The following is a 19,864-nucleotide window of genomic DNA, read 5'->3' as shown; positions in this document are numbered from 1 at the left end:
TTCTGAGCAGGAGAGGGGGTGTAGGAGCTTTCTTTTCGCCACGATGCAGACAGCAGCATCCAATACCGCTGCTGCTCTTGCCTCACCTTCCCATCTCCTCAGAACAGTCCCATGTGGAAGATTTGGGGGGAATTTTTACTATAAAAGACAGACAGAGCTTTTGAGGAAAATGTGGAGGTTCCAGAGAAAACCCCAGTTCTAGCTGGACCTCTGTAGCTTCTCTACCTTGCATTTTTGCACCCCAAATCTCACCCCGTCTCAGATTGGGGTTTTCCTAAAAAGAGAAGGGGAAGGAAAGAAGATGGCGCCCGAGAAAAGGGTTGCTGGTGGAGCAGCCATGAAGAAATGCAATAAATTCCTTGTTGTTTTATGAAAATTTACAACTTTGTGATAGAAGTTTACGAGTGGTTGAATCCAGCGATTGGCCGGCGCCGGTCATGTGGCCGGGCGATCGTGAACATGAACTTTTTATCATTTCCCTGGTGGTTATAGTGCAGCATTCTTTTGGACACCACACCTAGGTCGGAGCACTGCCGTCCTTCAGGGCTCCAGCCTCTTGATATTTTTATACCTCAATATCTGTTCGATATAGCAAAAGAGAGAGAGGAAGGGGGGAGAGGAGAGAAGAGTGAGAGAGGGAAAGAGGGGTGGGAATTACACAAAAGAGAGAACCAAAAATAATTTTGATTCCTAAGTTAATGCGCTCGCTGATCTGGGATTTTCAGTCATCATGAAGGGTAAATGGACAATCGGCCCAGGACTGACGCCTGATACCATTTTTCAAAGCCAGAACTTACTCCATTTTCTATGCAAATATCAGAAAAGCGAAACAACCTCCCTCTCAAGTCTGAGAGAGGGAAACGACGGCTCTCAGGTTGGGACAATATTATCGGGAAGCTGAAGAAGAAACCGAACGCGCCTTTTTCCCTCCCTCTCCACCCATTTGAATCCGGAGAAGGAAAAAAAACCCCAAGTTCTGCAAAGGTAAGGGAGATTCTACAATTCTTATTCTTTTGCATCGTTTTTTTTTGCAGGGGGTGGGGCTTAGGCTTTTCTTCCCCCTCCTCCCCCATCCCAAGATCGGGTTGAACCCCACCTCTGGGCGCTGCTGGGAGAAGCTTCCCAGGAAATTCTGTGGTAAAGAGAGGGGTGGCTGCTTCCTGGAGGGGGAACCGCTGCAGGGAAGATGGGGGGGAGGAGAAACGGAAAGTGGCCTCGGAGGCCAGTTTTATGCTGCCTTTTTAGCTGGGAGAGAGAATGTGGTGGTGTCTGGGCTGCAGCCGAGCTGGCCAGTCGCTCTGGCCCTGGTGGATTTGTGCTCACCTCCCTCCATCTCTCCCTGGTCCTGGCCTCCCCTGATTGCCCCCGTGCGGTTTTCTTGCCCAGTGTGGGTAACGGCGATTTCCCGGCTGCATTGGCACGAGGGGCGGTGGCGCTGAGGGACGTCCTGGTCTCAGTAGGGCCTGGAATCTCCGCTGAGGCCAGCCGAGGGCAGCGAGGAGGCTAGAGTGACAGAAAAAGGACAATTCACAGAGAAATGTTCGCTATCTTACTTCGGAGACATTTCTGAAATTAAAGGGTTGTGGGTGAAGGAATCCAAAGCGAGGGAGACTCCCCAGGAAGCTAGCCGAGGAATGCCCAGGTCTCTTGCCACTCCCGCCGCCCGAGGGAGCCTCGTCTTCAGGGAGAGAGTTTTGTGGTTTGAACGCGGTAGGTTAAAGTCTGTTGGTCTGTGTGTGATCGATTCTGTTACTTGTGTTTTATCGGGTATAGGATGTGTGGATTTTGGTGGAGAAAATTGCATATCTGACATGGAAGGATTTCAAACTTTCCTGGATTCAAATGTGGTGGTTGTGAAATGATTTTAGCATGCTGTTTTAGGCTTATACACAAAATAAATTTGACGTGGGTGTGCGGGGCGGGGCGGGGGAGGCGAGGAATACAAAGCAAGAAGGAAACCTAACTAGAGAATCCAATGGTGTGGGCTAAAAAAGCCTTCCGAGGAGGCTGAGTTCAGAGCTAAGTCCTGTCTCTCACCGCCCAATTTTGTTGCATAGCTTTCTGGAGGTGGGGGAGGGGGAAGAGCTGCTGAGTATGAGACCGATTCTTAAAGAAGCTGGGGTAGGGTTCAGGCCAGCAGGTGAGGGCTAAGAAATGGGGTAAAGGGTCTCTAGGGAAGCTATCCGCAGAGAAATAAGTCACTTTGGGCACGAAGGACAGGGGACATTGTGAATTACTTTGGTTTGCAGGAACAGAGATTGACTGACTGCCTTTCTGTTTTCTTAAAAGCCTGTGCAGGTCGTTCAGGCTCAGGCTTCTGGTTGTCTAGAATTTTAGGATTTGGGGCAAGTGTGGGGCTACAATGGTCTCCTGAGCTATTAGGAAAAGGAAACTCAGACACTTGTGGCATAGGACTGGGGCTCCCTGGGGGACCAGAAGAACAGGCCTGGACTGGGCTCATTGAAACACATTGACTTCTTAGCAAAAGGAATTAATCGCTAGCGTCTAGGACTCTTGGACCTTACTCATGACGGGAAAATTCCCCCCAAACCCACTCAAAGTAAAGGTCTCCCCCCCTCTTCTAGTCTTGGTGGATTATAAATCGTCCCTTAGACAATTTCCTCTGACCCAAATTATGCAGTTTGCTGCCATCTACCGTCCGTTCGGGGACAGGCGGCTTCGGCACAGCCAGCCTCTCGATACTCCCCGAGCCCTGCGTGTTTGCTTGGAGCTCGGGCCGCGCGGTTCCGTGGGATTCTGGCCCATGCCGATGCTCTCTGCTGCATCTTAGTCCCCGGATGCAGATTTTAGAAAACGGAATGAGTCTCTTGTCACATCATCCGCGACCTTCTCCCATCTCCTGCAGACCCTCCACTCATCCCAGCCACAAACCTGGAGGCTGGCAGAGGAAGAGGCAGATGTTGAGAAAGGAGTAATACTATATAACCCACGGACAGGAGGTACTGAGTCAAAGGGTTGAGGGTTCAGCCGCACGACCCTCATCACCACCTAAGACAGGAGACACGATTGGGCCTCTGGAGAGGTGTGAGGCCAAATCTGTTCAAGGTTTATTTAGTTTTCGTCACAGCCAAGCGGGGGAGGGGGGTGGTCAAGGGAGGCGCCGACCGGACAGTTCCACTCGGTTGTTAAAGACAAACCCAGTCTGTATTCTTCCAGTTGGTTTGTGGTTATTGCCAATTCCTAAGCTGTTGAGTCCGTGGTGAAGGAGATGAACTGAGTTTTCTGGAAACTGGTGGTGTCTGCAAGTGAGTGTTGGTCCCTTCCCCCATTCTCGATCGTTTCACGCGAAATCGGCGCAAAAAAAAAAAAATGTCTTTGGTGGAAAATCGGGAGTGAGGAGAAACCATTAAAAAACCAAAACCAAAATCTCTGTAATTTCCGTTCCTGTGGGACCCCTCACACCAGGTTAACGGAACCGCTTTCCCAGAAGGGGGTGTGGAGGGCTTGGTGAGCGCCTCCGCCTCAGCGTTGGAGTGTTGACTCCTGTCTCACCGGTTACTTATTAGCTCGGGCTTTCAAGCTGCAAGAGGAAGCTCTGGCTGCCCCTTTCAAGGTGCGGTGGCCCCCGTTCCTGGGCGGGGGCTGCAGGAAATTGCCTGCTGTGCCAGTTAAGCCAAGGTGTTACTAAGGTCTGGCTGTGTAGTGCTGGGGGCACACCCCCCCGCCGCGGCCCGGCGCCCTAGAAGACTCCAGAGTCTGAGCCTCTCTCTGGAGCAGGTCTTTAAGCTTTCCCCCCCTCTGCTTGGAAAGAGTGACTTCTGGCGGCTGCACCACCGGGCTTAGTGAGTCGCTCCACGGGAGGCCCCGAGGGATCTAGCAGGAAGATCTGGGCCCTCCTAAATTTTTTTTCTTTTGGGCAATCAGAAGGAAACATAGGGAGGGGAAGTCAAGCTACTATACAGAGGCTTGAAACACTTCGGGGCTCTTAAGGTAAGGGTGAACGGGGGAGTGGAGTGAAGGCTCACCCACTCCTCCTAGAAGATCAGAAAGGATACCGCTCATTTGCATAATGGAAATGAGGTCTTTGTACCTCGATTTGGATCAGTCGATTTTAGGGCAGAGTGTTCAAGTAAAGAGCCTCTTTCCAGTCTGTGGGAGCCACCACATTGCACCACTGGGGAACATTTCAGACAACCAGAATCCAGGGGGAGAATTGGGTTTAAAAGATTTTCATCAGCCCCACCCCAGGTAAAGTTGAGGATGAGATAGGAGAAGGTACTTTCTATTTAAGGAGCTGGGGGGGGGGTGCTTTGTATCTTAGGGGAAATAGGAAGCCTAGCTATTGTCTCACCTCCTCCTCATGCAGCAGGCAAATGCTATTCCTAAGAACATCGCCTTCTGGAGATTTCACTCCTGAGCTGAACATGACTTCGGCAACATTTCTCTGGGAGCTGGAATGTGTGTGCTTACCCACGAGACTGCAGACTCAAAGCACAGAAAATCACAATTATAAATCCTGCCTGTGGGTTAGCAGGACAATCCCTGCGCTGTGCACTGAAGACTTGGGATACATTTACTTCCCTCCCTCGGTGATGGAGAACTGGCTGCTGCCTGCTGTGTATTTACATATTTCCTGGTGGAGACAGACAAACTGAGGTGGATGGAACCACCAACAGATCAGTAGAGATCTGGCTCCAGAAACCAGGCGGTCTCTGGCCCAGCTCTGCCTGCCTGCTCTTTTTCCCAAACAAACGGATCAGATGAATAAACGCTCATAAATACCTCTGGGCTTAGATAAGAGCGATGAGGCGCTATTTCCTTTCATGCCCGACTCCAGGCGCCCTGGCCCTGCCCATAGTGGCTCCATCTCCAGACAGGCAACCTGCAGAGGTGAGGTTAATTTGAGGGCTGCTACTTTAAAGAATAAAGCAATTATTTTCCTGCTTCTATCACAGGGGAGGCCTCCTCTCTCACCTCCTCTTACCTTTTTTTTTTTTAAAAAAAAAAAAAAAACATGGGCCGTCTTTAACATACCATCTTTCCTATGCTGAGGGCATTGTGACCAGAGAGAAGGGCTGAGGCCCAAGGCCCAGCCTCAGTGGCAAGATTGGGGGAGGGGTAAATATTCTTCTGCATCTTGTTCCCTTGCTGAAACAGCCCGGTACTCCTTTCTCAGTATAGGCCCAGACATTTCTAGGTTGGAGCATTTCTGCTTTCTTCATCATTAGAAGGTTTGAGATCTTTTTAAAAAATCCACTGCCCCCCCCTCCATGGTTTAAAGCTAAAGAGAGAGACAGCCAGGGATGGTCATTGTGCCACAAAGGGGCAGCCTAGCAGTTGCTTTGAGTTCAAAGAGCTTCAGAGGCCACTTTGCAGCCAAATAAATCCTCACTTTTGATCACCCACCCTCAGCCCTTTCCTATTATCAGTGGGCAGAAGTGGACCACAAAAAGGAGCCCAAAAGAACAAGGCAGAGGTGGGTCAGCCTGGCCTGACCCCAGACATCATTCTTACATCCATTCCTCCCTATGTTCGGGTTGGAAGGGAGGTTGTACTCTCTTAACTGTCTGACCTGTGTGTGCATATTAGACTGTCAGAAATACAGTGTGTGCCCTAGCTTGGGGTCTGTGCTCGTTTTCTCTGGGTGAGAGAAGAGAGCAAGAGTGTAGATGCCCAAGTTTTCAGGGCAGCAAAGCAGGTGATACAAACAGGAGACATGGGAAGGGACAGGAGAGTGGCTAAGAGACCTGATCGAAAGCTAGAGTGGGCATGCCAGGCGAAGACTGGAAGGTGGTTACTGAGTCCCTAGGTGGACTTAGCAGCCTTCCTTCCGTAAACGAAATTTAAACCAAGTTTTGGAATGGGATTTCAAAGGTAATTGACAATTCATAGAGAAAGCAGGACGGAAGAGAAGGTTCTTTTCAATGGGCTCTCACCTTCTCCAAGGAGGAGCTGAAGACTCCCTCCCTCCCTCCTCAAAATAGGGTTTCTCTGAGTAGTAGCTCTGGCAGTTTGCAGACCAGGCTGGCCTCGAACTTGGAGAGCTGCCTGTCTCTGCCTTGCAAGTGGTGGGATTAAAAGCGTGCACCATGACCACCCATCTACTGACATTTCTAAGAGGGCAACTTCTTTCCCGTATCTAGGTTTACTGGGACATTCTTGATTTTAAGGCTCTGTAGCCAGGAACCATTCTTACATCATTTGGGGTGAGGGAGAAGGATGGCTTGAGTGGAACCAGAGTGAGGGTAGCAGGCAGAACAAAGATGCAGCAGAGTCACCTAGGCCAGGGCCTGCGGCTTTCCCCGAGCTCTAGATCACCAAATTTAGAGATTGTTAGTTTCTTTCTCCGGAGCCCCAATCCCATTCGAGACTGCAATCAGGCTGGCTGAGCTATCTTGCTGTCTATTACTTAAGGACCGGCTTGTCAGAAGCTACTAGCCTAGTGGAGCAACCAGAGGGAGAAGCTTGGGCTCACATACCCCATGGCATTTCCTTCTTCTGGGTCTTCTAGGCAGAGGGATCTGGTTTGCCCCCTCTAACCTTGAGAGTTGTGGAGAAGCGAGGGATGTGATAAACCTAAGCTTGCAAGAGGGAGAGACAGACCTGGTAAACAGGACAAACGATTTTCCAAACCTGCTAAGGAGGGCGTTTCTTCTTCCCCTGTTTCTAAAATGAAGCAAATTAGCGGACAACCCCGTTTTCCCTTTACCAGTACAAAACCCTAGAAACAGACCTTCCCCCTTCATTCTCTCTCAACGAGATTCGTGGGCATTTACCCGGACCTCCCTTGAGGGAACGGGCCTGTGCAACGCAGGGGTTAACTTTTCTGAAAACACAATTAACTTTTCCCTATTCCTGCGTGGAGTGGGGGGGAGGGGTGTATTTATTTCATCACTGGGGAATGGGGTGATCTCCATCCAAATGTTCCCTCCTCCCTCAAAAGCACAGACGCTTCTTTCGCAGATCCTACGTAGGTGGAAGAGGGAGAGAGAGAGAGAGAAAGAGAGAGAGACACACACACACACAGAAAGAGAGAGAGAGAGAGAGGGAGAGAGAGAGAGAGAGAGAGAGAGAGAGAGAGGAGGGGGAAAAGGTTGATAGGTTTGTGCGCGGGTCCCTCGTGCGGGCTGCGCTCCTCCTGGGTGCTATTTGACAATTCCTGCCTCTGCCATTGGTCAGTGTTGGATCAGATGGTTGTATTTCCTTCTGGCCCTCACTGGCACCTCGCCATCCCCCCTCAGCTAAAACCCAATCTCGGCTATACTACTAATAGGCGCGGCGCTCGGACTATAAAACACAACAAATCATAAACCCGCCGGAGCAGCAGCAGCCGCGCGCGCCTCCCCTCCCGATGAGTTCCTATTTCGTGAACTCCACCTTCCCCGTCACTCTGGCCAGCGGGCAGGAGTCCTTCCTGGGCCAGCTGCCGCTCTACTCGTCCGGCTATGCGGACCCGCTGCGGCACTACCCCGCACCGTACGGGCCGGGACCGGGTCAGGACAAGGGCTTTGCGGCGTCCTCCTATTACCCACCAGCCGGCGGCGGTTACGGCCGGGCGGCGCCCTGCGACTACGGGCCGGCGCCTGCCTTCTACCGGGAGAAGGATGCGGCCTGCGCCCTCTCCGGCGCCGACGAGCCGCCCCCGTTCCATCCAGAGCCGCGGAAGTCTGACTGCGCACAGGACAAGAGTGTGTTCGGAGAGACCGAGGAGCAGAAGTGCTCCACGCCCGTCTACCCGTGGATGCAACGCATGAATTCATGCAACAGTGAGTGAGACTTCCCGCTGTCCCGCCCGGGGGGGGGGGGGGCTGCAGGAAGGCAGAACTAGCGAGTGTCTCCCCTACTCCCACTCCGTTCCCCCACTGGGAACTAGGTGGGTATCTCAGGAGATGGGGTAACATTGGGTCCCTGCCTCCAAATCGGTTCCCTTGCCCGCAGAAGTTGCAAAGTTTGCAAAGTTCCAGCTGTACAGTTAGGCAGGGGGAGTAAGTGGGCTCTCCGAGTTAGGCCAGAGCCAGACTTGCTGATCAGGAAGAGGACAGGGGACTCAGTCTCTGGTTTTGCTTTCTTCTGTGTGTTATCCACCTCTCTTATCCGGATCGGCCCGGGTCCCCCCCTACCCAAAGATCACTCCATTAAAAACAAGAGTGCGTCATGAAGGAGAAGGGGTGGCATGAAGCCGGCAAGGGCAATTTAATGAATCCTGGACTGCATTTCCCTGGGGCTGGAGGGGGGACTGGGGAGCGGGGGGGGGGGATACCCGGAAAGCGGTGGTAGTCTGAGGAAGGAGGCATAAGAGGGGACAGGCGGAGGGAGTGAGAGGGACAGACCGGCGCCTGGGTCTCAGGTTGGATTATTTGTCGGCTTCAAGTCCCAATTGATGTCCATTAGCGGGACACGAAAGTGAGGAGCTGTTAATGCGGACTATGGATCGATCCACGTCATTATGGATTAAGGGCCAGAATCTATCATTGAGTAGGGTAGGGAAAGCTGGATGGATAGAAAGGAAAGGAAAGATACAGCAAGTCGGAGACACACCTGGACGGCCCCTCCCCCCCCCTAAGCTCAGGTGGGAGTCCAACTACCCCTCCCCTCCCCCACCAAAAGTCTAGACAGAAAGAAAGCACAGGCCTAGGAATCCAGGAGGGAATCTGGAGGGGGCGCTGGAGGAGTGGGAAAGGGGGGCTAGGAAATGGGAGTGGGAGAAAGGAAGGAGGACCAGTAAGCATCATGTTTGAAGACTGAGTGGGGGGAGGGGGCTGTGAGCTTGGTGTGACCCCAGGCCTCAGTTTCTCCTCTCTGCGTAACAGGTTCCTCTTTTGGGCCCAGCGGTCGGCGAGGCCGCCAGACATACACTCGCTACCAGACCCTGGAACTGGAGAAGGAATTTCACTACAATCGCTACCTGACCCGGCGGCGGCGCATCGAGATCGCGCACGCCCTGTGCCTGACCGAGAGGCAGATCAAGATCTGGTTTCAGAACCGGCGCATGAAGTGGAAAAAGGAGAGCAAACTGCTCAGTGCGTCTCAGCTCAGTGCGGAGGAGGAGGAAGAAAAACCAGCCGAGTGAAGGTGCTGCAAAGGGAGGGGGGACACGAAGGGAGAGGCCTGTGGGGGAACCGTGGGCACCCGAAAGCCCCAGAAGGCTCTGCGGTCGGGGGAGTCTGGGGACTTGCTCTCCAGCGCAAGACGGGCGGGGCCCAAGCGCTCTCCTGGACGTCCCCGCCCGCAGAACTCTTCCTGAGCGCTTGGAGGCTGCCCACCCAGCACCCCAGCGCCTCCTCCCTCCCCGAAGAACCCACCTTGGCCTCATCAGACTCCCTGGTGAGAACTGAGAATCGGACTCACTTGACGTCTCTGGAAGCAGAGCAGAATGCTCTTGTCCTTGTCGAGTCTCATTTCGTCCATGTCCCCCGTGCACGGTTCAATGGTAGATTCTCTGTCCCCTCAGCAGGGACCTGAAAGACTCCCTATCCCAGACTTGTCTCTCCTACCCCCTCCCCAAAACCACTGGAAGGAGCACATACTACCTAGAATTAAGAAGAGGAGCCTCAGAAGAAAACAAAGTTCTATTTTATTAATTTTCTATGTGTTGTGTTTGTAGTCTTGTCTTAGCTCGGGACGTGAAATACTTCGGTAATAATATTAATATTATTAATAATGATTATGATGATGATAATAATAATAAAGACGTGAAAACTCGCAGCTCAGTCACATCCAATTCTTCCCTGCCATTTTCCCCCTCCATAGCCCCAGCAAACCCTGTCGTCCCTAAGCCTGAAAGCAAAGGTGAGAACCATGGTCGCCTTAGGGCCTTTTCTAGCCACCAGACTCAATTCGGGAGTTACAGTTGAGATAAAAGCAGGAATCAAAAGCAGGGGCCAGCATAGGTTCTCCCAGGCCCCAGCGTTGGTTGTGCCTCCCTCGTGCTAAATTCACAATTGCCTCTCCTATTCAGACTTGAGGGAGGGATGATGGAGAGAAGCCTTTCCCCCTCTCTTTCCTTAAGCTTGTCTAGGTAGTGAGACTCTGGCGGGTTGCCACGGGAGGCCTCCTAGCCCAGAGCCCTGGAGAGAAGGAGTTGGGCGGGTCTGGGCGCCTCTGCAGCGTTTTTCTGTCTTCTGCTAGCCAAGGCCCCTGGCCTTTGGCCCGCCCACATGGCTGTCTCTGCCGGCCTTGGCCCTCGGCTCTCTGGCCTATTGCTCCGGAGACTGAAAAATGAGGCCACTGGGCATCTCTCCACAGTTTGTCTACAGGCATCAGGGTGTCCCTTCCCATATTAAGTAGGAGTTCGATGGCAAGGAAGAGAACGAGAACCCGGGAGCAGGAGGCCGCAAGGTCCCGACTTTATCTGGCTCTTTGGAAACCTGAGGACAGGGGAGCAGGTGATGGGGCATTTGCTCTCATCTTCTCTACCCAAAACGGTTTATTCTTTCTTTGCTCCCACTCTCACCCAAGCTGCAAGCTGCAGGCACCGTTTTCTTTTCTTCCTCCTCCCTCTCTCCCGTTTTTATTTTTAAAGAAAATAGCCGCCTGGCAGAAGGGGCCCAGCTGCGGAGATCTCTGGCCGCCCAGCGGGCTCAGCAAGGGGCCGCCGGTCTTCTGAACCCCTTCCTAGGAAGGCTGGAAGGCAGATGAGCAAATTCTCCAACTGTTAGCCACCAGCAGAACGAGGCTTCGGATCTGGCCTCCGAATGCGATAGCTGGCATCTGGCGAGATTGTTAAGGGGTTCTGTTTTAGCCCCAAACTCTCACATACCCAAATCCCCACCGCATAAGCGGTGGCTGCTCTAGGCTGCCTATCCCTGGCTGTGTTCCTCTTCCAGCGTCCCTGTCCAGCACGGTTCCTAGGCCTAGGCTAAGGATGCGAGATCAGAAGGAGAATTTCAAACTTCCCAGGGGCCCAGGAGAACGAAGAGCTTCTCTGCCTCTTCCAGCCTCCTGCCCAGCCCTGCGGCTCTCTGGCGTTTTGGACCCGCCACCGAAACCTCGCTAGGAAGGAGGCCTGGTTGAGCTAACGGAGATAACTCATAATAGTTGTTTTTTCACACACAACTTCTAACCCTTCCTCCCCCATTTCCTTACCCAACTTGGGGACTGACAAAGCTTAAAGAGGGAAGGTCAGGCAACTAAATCCTTGGTCATACTATCCAGAGTTAAAATAATAATAGTAATAATAAACGATGATAATAATGTCAGAGACAAAGACATAAATAGAGAAAATAATCTCACTCTAACAAAGCGGGCAAAATACTCAAACTTATCTTCCTAAAGGTTCAACCCTGCGTGTGAGCCGCGGGGCTGCGTTTTCTTTCTTGCTTGGCGGTTGCACAGAGCCAGTTGGGAGGCTGCAGACGCCGCCATGGAGGCCTGCGGCCCGCGCTCCCGTCAATCGCCGGGAGGTGGCGCGCTCTGCTTAGAGGCCAACGCCAACCTTCTCCCTGTTTCTCCCCCTTCCCTCTTTCTCTCCCCCCCCCCTCGGAGGCTCGCATTGAATCGGCCCTAACGATTCTCGGATCGTCATTATTTGTAACCATAGAGCATGAATTACCTCTTGAGGTCATCAGCGAGAATTTACGACTGGTCAACAAAAGCACGTGATTCCCTAACGCCCCCCCATCCCCCTTCCAACCCCCCCCATATTTGGCCGCATACATAGCAAAACGAAGTACAGTGCATCGCTATAATTCATTAATACATCATAAATCGTGAAGCACAGGGTTATAACGACCACGATCCACAAATCAAGCCCTCCAAAATCACCCAAATGAGCTCGTACTTTGTAAACTCCTTCTCGGGGCGTTATCCAAATGGCCCGGACTATCAGTTGCTAAATTATGGCAGTGGCAGCTCTCTGAGCGGCTCTTACAGGGATCCCGCTGCCATGCACACCGGCTCTTACGGCTACAATTACAATGGGATGGATCTCAGCGTCAACCGCTCCTCGGCCTCCTCCAGCCACTTTGGGGCGGTGGGCGAGAGCTCGCGCGCCTTCCCCGCGTCAGCCCAGGAGCCCCGCTTCAGGCAGGCGACGTCCAGCTGCTCCCTGTCCTCGCCCGAGTCCCTGCCCTGCACCAACGGCGACAGCCACGGCGCCAAGCCCGCTGCTTCGTCCCCTTCCGACCAGGCGACCCCAGCCAGCTCCAGCGCCAATTTCACCGAAATAGACGAGGCCAGCGCGTCCTCCGAGCCTGAGGAAGCGGCAAGCCAGCTAAGCAGCCCGAGCCTGGCTCGGGCACAGCCGGAGCCCATGGCCACCACTACAGCCGCGCCCGAGGGGCAGACTCCACAGATATTCCCCTGGATGAGGAAGCTTCACATCAGCCACGGTAATTCTCCATCTCTTTTTTGTCCTCTCCGTATCCCTGCCCTGTGCTGGGAGTGAGGGGGGGTGTGAGGAAAGCTTGACTTTGCCTCAAATATAGATTCACCCCCCCAAGAGGGAGAACTGTTCAAAGGGGTCCCCACAGCTCCATGAACAGAGCCAAACAGAGTCTTTTGCTGGGGGTGGGCATTTTTAAAAAACAATTTGTTGCCGAGCTTAGCTTAGGTTTTATTTATCCAGCTAGTTACCGGCTTTGGGTTGAAAGATAGAATTTGTGTATTGTAGGGAGGGGTCTTGTTTATTCCCGAAATTTTGAGATGCAGCTAGCAAAGAAGAAATGGGCTGTAAATGGAGCTTTCTGGGGCAAAAGTGCAGCGGCTCTCCTCCCTTCCGGGGCTAAAGGCCGCCTGAACCCAGCCTAGGGTGAGGCACTGGGAAGGAGCAAGAGACAAAGCCGGGAGCATTCACTAGCACCAGAAGTGGGGGCTGCTGGAGAAGGGGATGAAGAAATAGAGGCTGGGTGCGGGCACCTGGAGTGAGGAGGATTGGAGCTGCAGTGAGCAGGGTGCTGGGGACGCCTGGGTCCTGCTCCCCGCCCCCTCCCATTCAGTGCCCCCTCCTTTAACCGGAATAACGTTGCCTCCGGGCTCTTCTCTAACTGCTCTAGATATGACTGGGCCAGACGGGAAAAGGGCCCGGACCGCCTATACTCGCTACCAGACCCTGGAGCTGGAGAAGGAATTCCACTTCAATCGCTACCTGACCAGGCGGCGACGCATTGAGATCGCCCACGCGCTCTGCCTGTCCGAGCGTCAGATCAAAATCTGGTTCCAGAACCGTCGCATGAAGTGGAAGAAAGACAACAAACTGAAAAGTATGAGCCTGGCTACTGCCGGCAGCGCCTTCCAACCATGAGCCCATCCGGAGGAGCCCTGGGCTGCCCAAGAGCCCGCACCACCCCCAGCCCGACCCTTCCAATCCTCCCTGCACTGCCGCTGCCCGCTGGGAACCTGTTCCCACGAGCCTGTCTTGCCCCAGCCTTGTGTTACAATTTTTCGTTTGGTCTTAGGTCTTCCCATGGCTCCCTCTCTCCTGGACTGGTTATCTTGTTATTATTGTTAATAATTATAATTATTATTATTTCCCCTCCATACTCCCCACCTCCCTCGGCTCGCCCCCAATTGCCAGTGTTTCTGAATGTCCTTGTGTCTGTGGGTGCACCCCTTTCCCCAGGAAAAAGAAAAGAAAAAGAAATTCGCATGTTTAATGTGACTTCCCTTCCCTGTCTGTGTTCTAACTTATTTATAAAAGGATAATGGCTGTATTTTGAGTTTCAGCTGGAAACTTCCATAAGGGGCAGCAGTTGAGGTAGTGCTGGGCCCAGCTGAGCTGGCCTGAGAAATGGAGTCTATGATTGAGTCTCTCTTCACCCACCTCATCCTTCTTCAGCTCCCACTCCCTAGGCCCAGGACTCCGGAGCAGTGGCTTGTTCCTGGGGTGGGAAGGGGCCAAAGTGTGGACTTGAGAAGAGGAAAGGAAAGGAGTAAGCGTTAAGCGCCTGCTGCCTGGTAGGCCCCACAAGGCCTGGCCTGGGAGTGTATGGAATCAGAAATAAGCCTCGGTGTAAAATGTCTTGTGATTTTTTCCCTGTGAATCTGTGGGTCTGGCTAGAAGGCCCAAAGCTTGTAAATATGGGGCTAGTCTGGGTCAGGCCAACCACTTCCTTACCCATTTCGCTTCCAAGACCATTTGTAGTGAGCGAGTGGATACTGTGTGTGGAATCTGTCTTTGCCAGGCCTGTCTCAGTGATTAGCTTTTGGTATGTCTGTAGCTTTCCTTGAAGTCAAATAAATGTTTCCCCCACTCCATTGCCTTCCCCTTGTCTTTTCTCCGAGGGTCTGCTTCTTTCACCACTGGGAACAAGCTATCCTGAGACCATTTCCATAAATCTAGGGCATAGGGAAGGGAAAATAGGATGTCCGCCAGAAACTCCTTGAAGCCACCTAGGTTGGGCCAGGAGACAGGCCTTCCTGCCTGGGGTGGTGAGAGGCCCAGGAACTTCATATGGGCCTTAGCTGGACTCCATCCTGACTTCCCTCAGGTGACTTGCAAAGTCTCTGAAAAAAATGCTTCAGGAAGAGTTATTTGGGCCTAAGTCCTGAGCAAGAAGACTCCTGGTATTTTGAGACTGGTAAAGGCCTACCCAGATGCCCAGTCTCCTGTTCCAAACCCCAGTTAAGCTCTGCTACCCACTAAAGAAAAACAAAACAAAACAAAAAAACCAAACCACAACTCAATTTCAAAGGTTTCCTGCCTCACTTGGCCTTCTCTTCACTTTTCAAGGGGTCCTCCTCTCCAGGGGTCCCGACTGACCTTCCCCTCTTGATTAGGGTTCCTCCTGAAAGGCCCCTGGTTCCCCCTCCAGCCTGGTTCAGGACCAGGGCCCGGTCTTCATCCATCCAGTTCAGCCTCCACCCTGAGCAGAACAGTCAAGTCTGGACACTTACCGGTCAATCCCTTCCAGCTGGGCCCAACTTCTTACAGGACCTGGGGGGAGGGGGAGTCGGTGAGGAGATGGTGAGGGTCTTGGAGGGTGTATTGGGCCCTCCTTCCCTCTCACCCCATGACTTTGTCCCCCTTTGCCGAAAGCAAACTATCCCAAAAGTCGCTATGACATTTAGATGTCAAATGGATAGGGGTTTTATCTCGAAGTTAGATCGTAAAAATCGCCGAGAAGTCAGACAGATACCCCTCACTGGCTCGAGAAAGTCACGTGAGGTCCATAAAGTTAGTTTTATGGTTTTGGGGAGTTGACACCGCGCGGTATATTTCACATTCTCCAGAAGGTTAAGTGACACTTTAACTGCTCACTGTGGTGGGGAAGGGGGCAGAGGTAGGTGAGCGCTCTTCCAGCTTGGAGCAGCCGGAAAAGCCCAGGAAGGCAGTGGCCAGAGCTCAGGCCCAGCACTCCACAGTAAGTCGCTTCCAGCTTTCGATTTCTCCCCTTGCAGTTTTGGGGCTTGGAATGGGAGGAGAAAAATTTGTTTCCAGTAGGGCTGTAGACAGGGGAAATGTAACAGTTTTGTTCTTGTTTTTAACATATACCCAGTTCTGAGAAACGGGGAGGGGGGGCTAAAGTGGGGGCTCAGTTCTGTAAATCCTCAGTGGTGGGAGGGGTCTGCTGCTTATTTACAGGAGCACCCCCAGACTCTGTGGAGAAAGGGGTTCATGTGGGATCCATGCTCCTTCAATATCTTTGGAAATTAGGATCCAAGAAGGAGGGGGTGCGAACAGCTGGAATAAAGTTTGGGTGTGGCGGAGGGGTGTTTCTCTGCTGACTATCTTCAGGTAGATATCCCCTTACCCCGCAGGAGAGAAACATCATGAGATTGGTTCTCTGGGACATGTTGGGGGCATCCAGGCCAGGCACTTTTCCCTGGGAATAGTTGAGAGGAGAGACAGAGCTTGGGCCACCTTATCCTAGAATGCTCTCTGGGTTTGGGATTTCTGTTCCCCATAAAAAGCAACCCCCTTGTACTCCTTATGGTCTCCCCAGGATTCTCTAGAATGGGAGAACTCGGTGTTCTCATATCCAACTTCAGCTTGTTGGTCCCAGTTTGATTTTCTTCTGCTGGTTTCTAAGGAACTTGAGTCAAAATTAGGGATGGGGGGGGATTCCATAGTCTTCAGTTCCAAACCTAATTTCTGACCAGAGATGTGAAAGAACAGAGCTGCCTTCCAGGTCTGGAGGACATAGGTATATCTAACTAGCCAGTCACAAATACAACCTGCCCAGAAACATAGGTCCCCAAAGAGAACAAGGTGCTATCTTTTCTCTTTCCTCTTCGTTCCCCTCTCGACTCTGAATGGTCTCTTTGTTTTGTAGCACCGCAACCAGAAGTGTTTCCAAATTTGCCCCCCTCCATGGGAGCCTTGTTTTCTAAGGAAAAGTCACCCTTCTAAAAGCTAGAATCCTCTTACCGATCAAATGGATATGTCTTTCCACCCTCTTAAGACCTCTGGAGCCAATAACTCTGGAGGTCCTGCTTCGGGCAAGCTCACTCACTTTCTCTGGATTCACTAACTCTGGTGGATAATTCCTCAGATAGGACTTGGCATTTTGAGGGGCTTCTAATCCCTGACAAAGAAGGGCCATGGGGCTTTCCTGCTTCCTATAAAAGGGATACCAAAGCTCCCCGTCTTCTTGCTCTGCCCCTTACTCTTCTCTGTTTTTTTCAAGCTCACCCTTCCTTGCCTACATCCAACTGATAGGAGACCCTCAATGAGCTCTAAGAACAGAGGAAAGAGACCAAGGGCTTGGGATCCTCACCCAGGCATCTTCCTAAGAAGGATGGACATTTACACCCCTCGTAAAGGACACTCTTTACCACTCCCAAAGGATCAAAGGAAGCCAGCAGCACTTAAAATATGAATATGCTTCGGAGGTTTGGCTTCTGCCGGCTTCAAAGCAGCTGAAAGAAGGGTAAAGGAGACAGGCCACGGTGGCGGACTCTAACCTGGGGGTTCTGAGAGAATCCTTTTTCCTGGGTTTTCTGACCTCACTCTATCTGGCTTTCTGTATTCCTTCTTAGGGTCCCGAGACTCTAGGTCCTCAGGTTTGTCCCTGACAAGCGTCCTCCCTCCACTTTGCATGTCAGTTTTGCAAACTCAGATAGAACATTTGAGGCTGACAGCCTTGATACATCTATGGAGTATATTTGGATCAATCTTTCAGAATGGCAAAGAGGAGTTCCTAGGCACGAGTACCTAGTTTTCCTTCAGAAGTAGCCCCCTTGGATGGTTTCCTATGACTCTAAGCAGATCTCAGAGGGGGAAAAAAAACCCTAGTGGGCTTCCTCTTCCCCCAGCTTGACTTTCTGGGGTAACTGTTCTCTGAACTGCTGCCAGGGCAAGTTGGTAAAGAGGCCCTGAAGAACATGAAAGGGTTGCTGGTACAAAGAACTGTCCTCTGCCTCCCTTCCTTCCTCTTCTTCCTCCTCCTTTTTTCTTCTTTTCCTTCCCTTTCCTCATTCCTCTTCCTCCCCCCCCTCCCCACTTCTCCATTTCCTCTCTGGACACATTGCTTTACTGCCCCCAGACCTCTTCTCTCTCCTTTCCCAGTGTTTCCTCTCCCCACACGGCTAGGCCTCAATCTCTGAGAGACAAACCAAGCCAGCACCCTCTCGCCAAATCGTCTACCTAGGGGCAGAGCCCAGCCTGGCCACCACTTGAAGGACAATTTGATTTTGTTTTGTTTTATTTGATTGTTTGTTTTGTTTTGTTTCTCTGTGGCCACAGGGATGGGAGGAAGTATAAAGAAGTGTAAACAGGAAAGCGGCCTAGCCTGGAGTTCCAAGTGCCCATATTTCATCAGCTTCCTCTCCATAACGGCAGCAGGGACACTTAACCCTTCCTTCCCTGGCTGTGAGAGGGCAGAACCGGGAGAGCCAACAACCAGTTTCTTTTCCCCCTTCCTGGTTCTTTTATCCCTGGGATCTGGATGCTGGGAGAGAAGCCAAGGATTCAAAGCAGAGGAAAAGGCAGAGAGGGTTCGGCATGTATCCTCAAATTCAGTCCCTTCCTGGGACGACTCTCCTTGAATATAAGCATCATCGCGGCGTGGATTCTAGTGGATTCTAGCAGGCCAACCTGAGAAGACAGGGCTAATAAGACTCTCCCCTCCCCCATTTTTAGGAGTTGGCACTACCGGTCACTTTATTCCTTTTTGGAGGTTTTTAGAGTAATTGGATTTTGAGGCTGGGATCTGCCCACAGCAGGGCTTATCGATTGCCGCAGCGCAGTTACACATCCATATTAATTAACCCAGACACCACATGGAAACTGAGCTGTTTGGGAAGGGGGAGGGGAGCCATGGGGGCCCTTTAAGGAGACTGGACATTTCTCCCTAAGTGTCCCTGAGGCCCAGCTAGGATAGTTGCTTCCCACAAGAATCCTGTGACCCTCCCGAGCTCAGAGTCCCTGGCCTTCTCTGCAAGGGTAAGCCTGACTTGGTTGTTGCAATTGGTCTCCCCCCCAAATCTCCTAAGGGTAGACTAGACACCTCCTAACGTGTCTTCCTTACTCAGGTCTGTCTTCCCAGCTCTCTGATGCTGTCTCTGGTAGAGGTTTAGAGGTTCCCAAAGTCATCTTTTTAGAGGAGTTACTAATCCTTCTCACTTTCCTTCCACCTTCCCAAAGGTAGAAGCTTTTCAGGGTTGTTCTGTTTGGTCGTTTTGGTGTCCCATTGGTTGTTGGTGGTAGTGATGGTGTTGTGGCCTTCCTCTTCCTCCTATCCTTCCCTCCAAAAAGTGATTAAAATCAGTTAAAGGATTTAATTAAGAGAGTTAAATGAAAAGGAAGGAGGCAAATGAGTTGGGGGGAAAAACCCACACCAAAGCTATTCTCAACGATTAAATCGCCATTTTAACAATATAATGGAGTTTGCATCCTGAAAGGGGAAATCAACGCTCATATCTCATCAATAATTCATAGAGTCCGGGATCACGCAGAGGTCAGCAGACAGGGTGGGGGGGGTGCGCAGCGCCGGCCTACATGGGGGCTCCAGGCCTCTGCCGCATACATTACTGGCTGCCGGCCACACCACCACCTCAGCGGCTTTTGCAGGACAGGCCGGTATGCCTACAGGTTTAGACGACTTTTCCTCCTTTCTTTAGGTAAATTTATGGAGAATTCATTGAGTTAGGAGCTCTAAGAGGAGGAAGAGGAGGAGGAGGTCGTGGTGGTGGTGGTGGTGGTGGTGGTGGTGGTGGTGGTGGTGGTGGAGGCGGTGGGTTTAAAGTCCCGGATAAGATCAAATTCCGGGTAATCTGGGAACCTGTCGACCACATAGCATCCTGGAACCCTCTTCTTTCCCTTCCTTTATACCTTAAGTTCCTCCCTCCTGTCTCTCCTCTCTTTATTTCCTTTGAGAGAGGAAGATGTATCCTCTGAAGCACCTTGCAGCATCTCGTCCTTGGCCAAGGATCCTAGGCATCCAGGCCTTGCTCTTGTCTTTTAAAGGACTGAGGCTGTGCACGTGGCTGCAGGCTGTGCTGCGGGCCTTGCGGCTCAGCGGCTGGGCCCATGACTTCAGATCCCGGTGGGATAGGATGAATCATCCAGCGAGGAATAATTCGTAGGCCTGAGGCTGGCTTGCCTAACCTCCTCCTACCCCTAAGTGGGAAAGGGGGCAGTCTGCATGGCCCCAAGCACTTAGCAGTTCAGTGGAGGGAGAATGACGGCATGCGCGAGGGGGTCGCCTCTTGGGGAATTTAGAGTCAGTTTATGCACCTATTTTTCTCTTTCTTTCTATATTCCGTCTTCCTTTCTCTTTCTCCCTTTTCTCGCTTCTTCCTGCTTTACGACTCCCAAATACCCCACGGAAGGAGAAATGAAACCTTTCCCTGCAACAGATGGGAACCTGAGAGGTGGTATTTGGGCAGATGGGAAACCGAAAGCGCGCTGGTCCACTGCGGGGCCGCTGCGCCGGCTGGGAGGCAGAGGCTGTAACTTCCCGGATCTGCCAGTAGAGTCCGCCTTAGACCAAGTTCACAGCCAGGCTGGGGTCTCTGAGACGCC

At 52.1% G+C, this 19,864-nt stretch overlaps 2 protein-coding genes across 2 annotated transcripts; both read left to right on the top strand.

The window, feature by feature from the left end:
- The first annotated feature begins 522 nt into the window (after positions 1 to 522).
- On the top strand, positions 523 to 9,659 carry Hoxb6 (homeobox B6). The gene is made up of 2 exons (XM_038328350.1): positions 523 to 7,727; positions 8,772 to 9,659. Exons 1-2 carry the CDS (start codon positions 7,313 to 7,315, stop codon positions 9,029 to 9,031), a joined length of 675 nt encoding a protein of 224 aa, XP_038184278.1. The 5' UTR covers positions 523 to 7,312; the 3' UTR covers positions 9,032 to 9,659.
- Positions 9,660 to 11,728: 2,069 nt separating this feature from the next.
- Positions 11,729 to 13,791, top strand: Hoxb5 (homeobox B5). Its single transcript, XM_038326889.1, has 2 exons — positions 11,729 to 12,290; positions 12,954 to 13,791. Exons 1-2 carry the CDS (start codon positions 11,729 to 11,731, stop codon positions 13,199 to 13,201), a joined length of 810 nt encoding a protein of 269 aa, XP_038182817.1. The 3' UTR covers positions 13,202 to 13,791.
- The last annotated feature ends 6,073 nt before the right edge of the window (positions 13,792 to 19,864 follow it).

The sequence above is a fragment of the Arvicola amphibius genome, chromosome 4, assembly GCF_903992535.2.
Source record: "Arvicola amphibius chromosome 4, mArvAmp1.2, whole genome shotgun sequence".
NCBI classification, from domain to species: Eukaryota; Metazoa; Chordata; class Mammalia; order Rodentia; family Cricetidae; genus Arvicola; species Arvicola amphibius.
This window is presented reverse-complemented; position numbering and strand designations above follow the sequence as displayed.

Excerpts from the sequence above, each read along its gene's own strand:
- Hoxb6 (XM_038328350.1), top strand. The coding sequence starts at position 7,313 with ATGAGTTCCTATTTCGTGAACTCCACCTTCCCCGTCACTCTGGCCAGC. Across the intron at positions 7,728-8,771 it reads ACGCATGAATTCATGCAACA|GTTCCTCTTTTGGGCCCAGC; the intron begins GTGAGTGAGACT and ends TCTGCGTAACAG.
- Hoxb5 (XM_038326889.1), top strand. The coding sequence starts at position 11,729 with ATGAGCTCGTACTTTGTAAACTCCTTCTCGGGGCGTTATCCAAATGGC. Across the intron at positions 12,291-12,953 it reads GAAGCTTCACATCAGCCACG|ATATGACTGGGCCAGACGGG; the intron begins GTAATTCTCCAT and ends TAACTGCTCTAG.